This window comes from Lathyrus oleraceus, chromosome 7 (genome assembly GCF_024323335.1).
Source record: "Lathyrus oleraceus cultivar Zhongwan6 chromosome 7, CAAS_Psat_ZW6_1.0, whole genome shotgun sequence".
Lineage (NCBI taxonomy): Eukaryota > Viridiplantae > Streptophyta > Magnoliopsida > Fabales > Fabaceae > Lathyrus > Lathyrus oleraceus.
In genome coordinates, this window is record NC_066585.1 from 325,135,613 (window position 1) to 325,147,268 (window position 11,656).

An 11,656-nucleotide genomic window follows, 5' to 3' on the forward strand; every position below is an offset into this window, starting at 1 on the left:
ACCTTGGTATGTATTTTGTCGTGTTGTGAAATGGTTGTCAATCATGCTCTTTATATTTTACTGCAGATTACAGGTTTTGTCATTCTTCAAACACGACCATTTGAATTTGTTGGGTAGTACAAGAGCTTCCTTTGATCCAAATGTTCAAACTTCCAGGAGGATATGCCGCGCACATTTAACATCAATGTTTGGATGATACAAGGCAAACCAATCCTTATGCAGTGAATCAACCCTCACTGAATGTGCTTTGAACTTGTTTGTTGTGCAGGTTAGTGAACATTTTATTCAATGCCAGTTATGATTTGCAGGTTAATTGATTGTGTATGTTATTGTGAAGTGGATTGGGTTTTCATGGATGTTGTTATGCTCATTTTGGCTTAGGTTCGGAAGGCTTGCAGCAGATCTCGCCTTGCTGGTGCGGTATGCTTACGGGTGTCGATTTACTCGATGGCTTGCAAGGCCGTTTCATGTGATGTTTTCCTTTGTGGGTTTGAAATGTGAATGGTAGGTTTGGTGTGACCATTATCAGTTGTGTTAGTGAAGCTTGGTTCAGCTACTATGCATTTCCAGCTTGTGATAATTTTAACAGAGAATTTTTGGTTTGGTTACATGGTAATGGCCTATAAAGCTAGTGAAGTATGCGTGAAATTGTTATGGAAAATTTATAGTTTCAAATGTTTGTGAACATGGTCAATTAGGATATGTTTAAATTAGAAAATCACAAGATGTATTGATGCCATGTGGTAGCTTGAATCAGGACAGATGTAGGTCATGTCGAATCATTAGGAGTCAGTTTGAAATGCGATGTGCTAATGTTGCTGAACTAGAATTGGAGAGGATGGTGGGGTTTGGTATTTCTGCTACTATTCTGATGAAGGCCCCATAAATGATGTCAAATGCTGAATTCTTTCACAGCCTTGAAGTGCATGTCCTTTGCTGCATTTACTATTGCACGTTTTGCATTAGAATTTGCGAGTTTATGATTGTTTTGGTTTTGTTTCATTAACCGGTTCGAAATGGACTAAACGGGGTAAATTTGTTAATTGTTTTAATGGTTTAAAAAGATGGCATGACGATGCAATGCAAGGTTCGTCTAGTAAGTTGTTGTTGATGAAAGATGCAGGAAGGCCATGCCTAATGTGTTGCAAGATGCATGTTCAATTGACTTGTGATGACAACAAAACTTCTTCATGAAGAACCAAGTGAATTGGACAATCAAGATCAATCAAGGAACATGATGATTTAGGATTAGGATATTTAGAGATGTAAAGTGATTAAGTTGACTTTGGTCGACATTGATCAAAAAGTCAACAGTTGACCTAAGTCAACAATTGGTTCAAAGTTCATCATTTTTTGCTTGTATTAATTTTCGGAATGGACAATAATGGATTATAAATTATCAGTTGACTGAAAATAAATGGATTTCAAATTGGTTTTGCATTGGATTTTAAATTGAACATGACTTGTAATGGATTGGAATGTGACTTAACATGAATTGGATTAATTATGATCATGGCTTGAAATGAAATGAGTGATGAACTTGAACATGAATTATTTGTATACATGACTTGAACAAATTCCACCTAAGATCCATGAACTGTGGGAGAATAACACATGACCTTAAACAAATCCAATCGGGCTTTTAGAAAGGACTATAATGGACAATGACATGATTTAATCAAAGCCCTATGAAATAGGCCATGATCAATGCTAATAGCATGATGAAAGTCATGGAATGGAAGCAGATGAAAGTGAAAAATCCAAGACTTGAGCTAAGGCCAATGGGCCTAAACATAGGTGAAACAAGCCAAGCCAAGGTAACAACATGAATTAGAGATTGAGTGAAGAACACGACACAAATACCTAGGGTCAGGAGGCCTACCCAGGAAAATGGGTCCACATTAGGTTTTAGATGGATTGAAGTATGACACCATGAAATCCCTTGAACCCAAGATCAAGAGATTAGGGTTTTGGAGGTCACCAGATGGGTAGTCAAGCCACAAGGCCCAATAAGACCATACCCTCCTTGCTCAACGTTTCCATGGGACCCACCCCTTAAAAAAACCTTTGAATCAAGTCAGGTACTCCACAACCAAGTCCTCCAATATATGAGCACTCAATAGGGTTTTGATAGCCAAGACAAGGCCCAGAGAAGCACCATACGAAACCACCCTCATATCATCAAGAACTAGGGTATTAAAGACCCCTGAGGATTTTTTATATGGAACCTTGTTGAATTCATACCTCCACCATCAAGAAATTAGGGTTTCATATCCCCTATACTAGGATGAAAGTCCAAGTCACACTTTTGAAGTTATTTCACGTGCAAACCCTAGCTCCACAAGCCAAGAGTTTTGAATCTATAGTGATCCACACATGGAATGAACGATGCATATAAATGGGTTGTTAATCTATGCAACTGATTCCCATATCAAGAGGTTGGATGGAAAGATGAAAAAGTGGAGGGCAATTTTTGGGGTACAATAGTATGATTCAAATCCCGACTCTCTTTTCAGAATAAAAGCAAACTCATCTCATCAAACTCACTTTTTTCCTTTGGGCTTCATTTTCAGCTTAAATTTTTTCAGAAAGGACGTGTTACTTTCTTTCTACCTTGAATGATGCTTAGGTCTCCATGTGCGAACAAGCAATGTTTAACTCCTAGAGTATGATCCGAGTTCATCCATTCTACCCCAAATAGATAGAAGCTTAAAGCTCTCATGCCCGAGCATATAATCTAATCGAAAGTAGAATGTAAACTTTAATATTGTCCACTAAAAACAACTAATGCATCCGTCCTAGTTTCACAAACTACGAAGCCCTGATTTCCTCATTGCACGAATGAGGATACGTAGGAACAAGGGTTCCCCTTGCATAACCGACTCCCTTACCCATTTCTCTTTCCCCCGGGTTTTACCAATGTTTTCCGTTTCCTTCGGGAATAAATAAAGTTCGACGACGACTGTGTTGTATCTTTAAGCGTGTGATGCACTCGGGTATAATCTGCGTAGCTTCAAGCGGTATCTCGCAACACATCGCCGCTATTCAAGACATGAAAATGTCATGTGATATGACAAATCCCTTTTTGTGAAAATACTTGTGTGTACAATTACCTTTTTTGCCCTTATGTCCATATTGAACAAGAGGCATAGACCGTGTCATCCTTGTCCAATTCAATATTGGACCCTTAGACATTTATCTTGTTACGCAGGTTGGGTAAATTCCATCTAGGTCACTCGTGTCTCTCAGCATGCTTCTTAGAGTACCTATCAATTGTCTTTATGGTCATCCAGTTACAGACAATGTTTGATCATCAATAAAACACTCAACTCTACATCTAGGGTCTATAGTTGTTTCTGGTCGATGGATGGTATACACCATCATCACCATGAGAATAACTTATGACAGTTTGCATAAAATTCTATGTAGTATTCTCATAGCGGGTCAATCCAGTATAAATATTACTCCTAATTTTCATACGTATGTTTAAGACTTGATAACTCCTTATCCGTGATCCATGAGATGTGATCATCAGTCTATATACACAATAGTATTAATTCTTTAATGTTATCCCACTTCACAACAAAGCTCGACTATTGATACTTTAAGAATAATTTCCTTATGTTTAATGAGATCTCATGATTAAGTCACACTTGATACATTAAATGGACTAGTTATTCTATGGACTTTATTAAACAAACATAATAAATAAAAGCCTTTTATTATTAATAAATAATTCTATACAAGTACCAAAAGTATTGGCCTCTAGAGATTACACCAACAATCTCCCACTAGCACTAGAGCCAATAAGGCATACCCCTAATACCCATAGATCTAGTATGGCCATCATGCTTCTGCTGCGCAAGAGGCTTTGTCAGTGAGTCAACAATATTGTCAAGTGTAGGTACTCTGCACACTTTCACATTTTCTCTATCTGTTATCTCTCGAATGAGGTGATAATGCCTAAGTATGTGTTTGGATCATTAGTGAGATATGGTCTCCTTAGCTTGTGTGATACCACCATTGTTATTACAATAGAGATCAATGGGATCCACAATGCTAGGAACTATGCCATGTTCACTAATGAACTTTTTGATCCAAACATCTTTCTTTGCTGCATTTGAGGCAGCAATATACTCGACCTCAGTTGTAGATTCAGCAATTGTATCTTGCTTTGAACTTTTCTAGCTCACAACACCACCGTTTAAGCAGAGCAAATAACCAGACTGCGATCTAAAGTCATCCTTATATGTCTGGAAGCTAGCATCAGTATATCCAATTATAGCAAGCTTTTCCTAACCTCCATATAACAATAATGAGTCCTTATTACTTCTCAAATACTTAAGGATATTCTTGACAGCTACCTAATGAGCATCACCGGGATCAGATTGGTACCTACTCGTTGCACTTAAAGCATACAAGATATCTGGTTAAGTACATAACATGACATACATGATAGATCCTATTGCAGATGCATATGGAATCTTATTAATGTGATCCCTTACTTCCTTAGTTGAAGGGGATTGTGTTTTTGATAGATATATGTCATAATGCATAGGTATGAATCCTTTTTTAGAATCATGCATATTAAGTATGCACTCTGACTTGACCAAGTGATAACACGAAAATGTATTGTATATTTGACTTAATATGCACTGCTTTTTACTTGATTAACACTTAATATTATGTAGTATTTTATGTTTATTTCAAGTATTTATCGTATAAAAGATGTATAGGCAAGAAAAGAGGAAAATAGAAAAAAGGAAAGAAAAAGAGAAGAAAATGGAGCAAAAATAGGAATGGTGGGCCCACAACACAAGGAAGCATGGTGCCCACCACACCAAACGAATGGTGGCACCCACCACTTGGATGTGTGGCGCCCGCCACAAGGATTTAGGAATTGGCGGCGCCCATCTTACACAATGTGGCGCCCGCCACAAGGCCTTGAGAAGTGGTGATGCCCATCTCACACAATATGGCGCCTGCCACGTAGATCACATTAGGGTTGTGGCAGCCGCCATCAACCCGATCTTCCTTATTCTTCTCCACACTTTTCGCCACAACCTTCTCTTAATTTTTCAACCAACCACTCCCCACTAGTAGATATCCAATGCTACATTTAAGGAGAGTGGGGAGTATATATGGGAAGGTAGTTTTTACGAAAAGAGGGTGCATTTTTCCAATCAGATTCTTGTTGTTAGATTTTATTAGGCAGTTTCCTACTTTGTAAAAGCAATAGATTATCCGCATCGGGGACTATTGAAATTATTGTTTAAGCATCTGAATTTGATTGTAACGGTGTACTCGATTGCTAAAGCGTGTCGGCATTGTTTAATTTGAAGAATCAGTATTCATTCCAAGTTCTCGATTTATATTCCAGGTTTTATTTTAATTTCCATTTTAATTACTTATGCCTTATTGTATGCGTGATTTTCTGAATATCATGTTTGTTACCTGATCCATGTCCGGCTAAACCCCAAGGTATCAGTATCTAAAGACCGTCGAAACAACAAGATTCGTAAATAATTGGTGTTGTCATTTATAAACTATAATTTTCCAGTTTTAGTTTCTTGTTTTATTCAAAACTGATTTTCGTACGAGAGTACAAAGCAAACAAAGGTTACGGTCAATAAGAACGAGAGTTTGAGATTTTAACTGGATAGCTGAAACTAGGAATTAATCCTAAACACAACGAGAGTGATTTAGGATTAATTAGACTTTATTCATATTCAAAAATTACTTTTAAATTCATAATGAGACCGCGGTGGCCAAGCATTCTGGTGTAAGAGTATGGTCAGAGTCAATAAAAATGAGAGTGTGAGACAAAGACCTTTTTATAAATAATTTCTACTGAAGAATATTTTGATCTTTAAGATTACACAAACTATCTATCGAATCCCCGAAGTTTGATGTATTACATACTGATATCCATTTATTAAATATCTTTATTTATATTATGTTTATGTTATAGTTATTTCTCTTCATCCCTCCACTCTTAGAAAGATCTTCAGCCTGAGATTTACATAGTAACATTAGATAACGATACGTTTGATTATTAGTCCTTTTGGGTTCGATAATCTTTAAAACTACGCGATACGACTGTGCACTTGCAGTCACGATTCCTATAGATTTACTAAGTCGCGATCATGTTTCTGGCGCCATTATCGGGGACTTGTTTAGTCGATATCGTAACTCCAGTGTTGCCCAGTATAGACTAAGGCAAACAATTCTATTTCCCTTTTTAATTTGTCAATTGTATGCCAAGTACTTTCTCACAAGGCGAGAAATTAAAGCGACCGTTCGACGAACCAGAGCGTTATCTAAGTTAGAACGCCGAATACGACACCTAATACGAGAACATCGTATCAAGCTAAATCTTCCTGATCCTAATATCCCTATTACGGAACCAGCTACACAACCAGAGTTTCCCGAAGGACCGCAGAATCGTCTTCTTAAGTATTATCCCATCCCTTCGCAGGATGAACCACATAACATCATTGCTGCCCCTGCCATCGAGGCAAATAATTTCGAGCTAAAACCTTTGTTGTTGTCATCTATACAACAAAACCAATTTTCAGGTAGTCCCACGGAGGACCCGGACCTACATTTGTCAATATTTTTGCAATACGCGGACCCAGTGAAAGCGAATGGTGTCATCCCCGAAGCTATAAGACTACATCTTCTTCCGTTCTCATTAAGAGATGGAGCTAGAGCTTGGCTCCAATCTCTCCCATCCATCTCTGTCACTACATGAAACGAGTTAAAGAAATTTTTCTTAGCACGATATTTCCTACCTAGTAAGACGGCTATGCTAAGAGCCCAAATAAACAGGTTTAAACAAAAAGATAATGAATCACTTTTTGAAGCTTGGGAAAGATAAAAAGACATGATGAGGCTTTGTCCACATCACGGTCTAGAAGAGTGGTTGATCATCTATACCTTTTACAAAAGTCTCTTGTACAACACAAGATTGACAATAGACGTCGTCGCAGGTGGCGCACTGATGGATAAGGCGGTATGTACGAAGTAAGTAGTCATGACCATGTCAATGCTAAGGTAGACGCTCTTACTAAAAAGATAGACAACCTGACCATAACACCCATAACCAACGTGGCTGCTGTAGCACCAAAATACGAGATATGCGGAGTTCATGGGCATGCCGCCCCTGAATATCAACTTTTGGCAAGAGTCTCCACAGACCAGGTGAACTATGCTCAAGGAAACCCTTACTCAAACACCTATAACCCAGGTTGGAAGAACCATCCTAACTTTTTGTACAAAAATAATAATACATTGTATGCACCTAACCAGGCTCCTGTTGTACCACCAGGATATGATAAAGTTTTCATGAATACTCAAAATGCTCCTAGGAAGTCAAACCTAGAATTAATGATGGAAAACTTCATAGATACCCAAGCCCAAACAAATAAGTATTTCCTAAATCAAAACATACACACTAGTGAGCAAATCAAGCAGTTAGCAAACAAGGTAGACGCTTTAGCCACCCATAAAAAAATGTGGGAAACACAAATTTCACAAGTGGCTCAACAACAAGCACATATTGCTGCTCCTGTAGGCACGTTTCTTGGACAGCCGCAACCAAACCCAAAAGTTCATGCAAATGCTATTATACTACGAAGTGGGACAGAACTAGAAGGACCGACCATAGGATTCAAAACCCATCCATGCACCAAGACCTTGGTAAAGTAACTAAGAAGGAAGACGAACTAGAAGAAGATAAAAGCGAAGAGGCCGTAGAGAAAGAAGAACCTTATGTTCCTCCACCACCATATAAACCTATAATCCCTTATCCTCAAAGACTCGTTAAATCTAAAAGTGTAGGGCAATTTCAAAAATTTGTCGAGCTTCCAAAACAATTGAATATCACAATACCCTTCACGGAAGATATCACTCAAATGCCCTCATATGCTAAGTTTCTTAAGGAAATCTTATCAAACAAGAAGAAGATAGAGGATAACGAAACCCTTACACCTACTGTTGAGTGTAGCACCTTAATACAAAATAACATGCCTCCTAAACTGAAAGACCCAGGGAGTTTCTCCATACCCTATGTAATCGGAAAGTTTGTCATAGACAAAGCACTATGCGACTTAGGAGCCAACATTAGCTTAATGCCCTTATCCATATGTGAAAGGCTTAAAATGGGAGAACTAAGACCTACTAGGATGTCCGTACAACTTACGGATCATTCTGATAAATTTCCTGTAGGTATGTTAGAAAATGTTTCGATTCGTATATGTCAATTCTATATTCCTACTAATTTCATAAGCATGGATATAAAAGAGGATTCCAACATCCCTATCATATTAGGAAGACCATTCCTAGCCACTATCGGAGCTATTATAGATGTTAAGAAAGTCAAGCTAACCTTTGATGTTGGTGAGGAAAAAGTCGAATTTATTTTGATGCAATTCTTAAAGTCACCAGCTATAGACTATACATGTTATCTATTGTATGTCATCGACGAGTATATAAGAGAAATGGATAATGAACAAACATCATACTCCGAAATACTGAAAATTCCAAGGCCTCATACTTTTGAAGATGAAAATTGGAATCAGGAATACCCAGATGACAATCTAAGCGAATGCCTAGCACTAACGCCCAATCATATGCCTTGCCCAAAGAAACCAGCCCTAGAACTTAAAACTCTACACAAAAATCTAAGGTACGAATTCCTAGACACTGAACTCGAGCGACCTGTAATAGTCAATGCATACTTAGGGAAGATAGAGACTGAAAATCTTCTACACGTTTTAAGAAAATATCCAACTGCTTTAGGCTAAAACATCTCAGATCTAAATGGAATAAGCCCTTCCATATGCATGCATCGCATAATGCTAGAGGAAGACAATAAGACCTCTAGAGAACATCAAAGAAGGATGAATCCCATTCTGAGTGATGTAGTAAATAAAGAAGTGCAAAAACTATTACAAGCAAGGATTATCTACCCAATATCCGATAGTCAATGGGTCAGTCCAATACATGTCGTACCGAAGAAGGGAGGAGTCACAGTTGTTAATAATGAAAAAGGAGAATCAATAGCACAAAGAGTGGTTACCGGAAGTAGAATGTGCATTGATTATAGAAAATTAAACAAAGCCACTCGGAAGGATCATTTTCCTTTACCATTTATCAATCAAATGCTTGAACGATTGGATAAGCATTCTCACTTCTTCTATTTAGACGGTTATTCAGGATTTTTCCAAATTCCTATTCATCCTGACGACCAAGAGAAAATGACCTTCATATGTCCATATGGTACATTCGCCTATCGACGAATTCCATTGGGACTATATAACATTCCCGCAACATTCCAAAGATGCATGAGGTCAACTTTCGCTGATTTTATAGATGACATCATGGAAGTCTTTTTGGAGGATTTCTCTATTTGTGGGAAGAGCTTTGAAGGTTGTTTATCGAATCTTGAAATGGTACTTAAAAGATGCGTAAAAGTGAACCTTGTGTTAAACTAGGGAAAATGCCATTTCATGGTTCGACAAGGGATCATACTCGGACACATAGTGTCCGATAAGGGGATTGAAGTTAACAAAGCTAAAATAGAAGTTATAGAAAACCTTCAACCTCCGAAAACCGTAAGAGAAATACGAAGCTTCTTAGGACACGCCGATTTCTACCGGCGATTCATTAAAAATTTCTCAAAAATCACCAAACCACTAACTGGATTATTGATAAAATACATTAATAAACTAAAAACAACTCTTATCACCGCACCTATCTTGCAACCTCCCGATTGGAGATTACCTTTTGAAATCATGTGTGACGCTAGTGACTATGCTGGAGGCACAGTCTTAGGACATAGAAGGGATAAGAAGCTTCATGCGATATCCTATGCAAGTAGAACCGTAGACCCTGCACAAATAAACTACGCCACCACAAAAAAAGAACTTTTAGCCGTAGTGTTCGCTATGGATAAATTTTGTTCTTACTTAGTAGGAGCAAAGATAATTATCTATACCAACCATGCTGCAATTAGGTACCTGTTAAATAAAAAGGAAACCAAACCAAGACTCCAAAGGTGGACCTTACTACTACAAGACTTTGATCTAGAAATCAAAGATAAGAGGGGCATTGAAAATGCCGTGGCCGATCACTTGTCAAGAATGAAAGGTATTGAACCTGAACAAGTGCCTATAAACGACGATTTCCCTTACGAACGACTCATAGCCCAACTGGAAAGCAATACATCTAAATGTGCATTAACCTATAAGGATACCGAAACAAACGAGGCAGTGGAAGCAATTTACACTAAAACCACACAGCCCTGGTATGCTGGCTTCGTCAACTACTTAGCTGCTGGGGTGCTTCCACCAGACTTGACTTGCCAACAAAAGAAAAAATTCTTCCATGATCTTAAACATTACTATTGGGATGAGCCTCTACTTTTTAAGAGAGGCGCCAATGGTATCTTCGGTCGATGTGTCCCTGAAGATGAGGTAGAAAACATAATCGCTCACTGTCATTCTGCTCCCTATGGAGGACATGCAAGCACCTCGAAGACTTGCGCTAAGATCTTGCAAGTCGGCATATTTTGGCCCAATCTATGGAAAGATGTCCACATCACAATCATCAACCACGACCGGTGTCAACGCATTGGCAACATATCTAGATGCGAAAAAATGCCACTTAAAGGAATTTTGGAAGTAGAAGTCTTCAATGTTCGGGGAATTGATTTTATGGGACCATTCCCATCTTCTTTTGGTAACAAGTACATCCTCGTTGCAGTCGATTACGTATCAAAATGGATCAAGGTTATAGCCTCTCCAACAAATGACACACGAGTGGTTATTAGACTCTTTAAGCGCATAATATTCCCTAGATTCGGCGTGCCGAGACTTGTCATCAGTAATGGTGTCTCCCATTTAATTTCAAAGATTTTTGAAAAGCTATTACTGAAATATGGAGTCTGGCACCATGCAGCAACAACCTATCACCCACAAACGAGTGGGCAGATAGAGATCTCGAACAGAGGAATCAAACAAATCTTAGAAAAGACGGTTGCCATCTCTAGGAAATATTGGTTCTCAAAATTACACGAAGCCCTGTGGGCATATATGACAGCTTATAAGACCCCAATAGGAACCACACGTTTTAAGCTAGTTTATGGAAAATTGTGTCATTTGCCGGTAGAATTAGAACATAAAGCATATTGGGCCATTAAGACCCTTAATCTTAATTATACTGTTGCAGGAGAGAAAAGAATATTAGATATCCATAAACTAGAAGAACTTAAATTAGATGCGTATGAGAATACCCAGATCTATAAAGAAAGAACAAAGAAATGGCATGACAATCACATATCGAGGAAAGAGTTTAAGGAAGGTGACAAAGTACTTCTACTTAACTCTCTCCTTAGATTCTTTCCAGGAAAACTTTGTTCTAGGTGGTCTGGTCCCGTCGAAATTACCAACTTCTTTCCAAATGGAGTGATAGAGATAAATGGAAAAGCGAGAAAACCATTTACAGTAAATGGGAAGCGTTAGAAACATTACCATAACATTGACAACAATGATTAACAGCTATCTTATTTCTGTCGAGCTTACGACAATAAACAAAGCACTTGCTGGGAGACGATCCATACTCTACTTTTAACTATTAATTCAACTATCTAAAT

General features: G+C 38.2%; 1 protein-coding gene and 1 non-coding gene across 2 annotated transcripts; one reads left to right on the forward strand and one right to left on the reverse strand.

The window, feature by feature from the left end:
• Positions 1 to 6,808: 6,808 nt before the first annotated feature.
• On the reverse strand, positions 6,809 to 6,915 carry LOC127109035 (small nucleolar RNA R71). Its single transcript, XR_007796522.1, has one exon. It is a non-coding gene; the product is annotated as a small nucleolar RNA R71 (small nucleolar RNA).
• Positions 6,916 to 7,685: 770 nt separating this feature from the next.
• Positions 7,686 to 8,807, forward strand: LOC127103634 (uncharacterized). Its single transcript, XM_051040880.1, has one exon. The coding sequence runs from the start codon at positions 7,686 to 7,688 to the stop codon at positions 8,805 to 8,807; it is 1,122 nt and encodes a 373-aa protein (XP_050896837.1).
• Positions 8,808 to 11,656: the final 2,849 nt, after the last annotated feature.

Coding starts and splice junctions, on each gene's coding strand:
- LOC127103634 (XM_051040880.1), top strand. CDS start 7,686: ATGCACCAAGACCTTGGTAAAGTAACTAAGAAGGAAGACGAACTAGAA.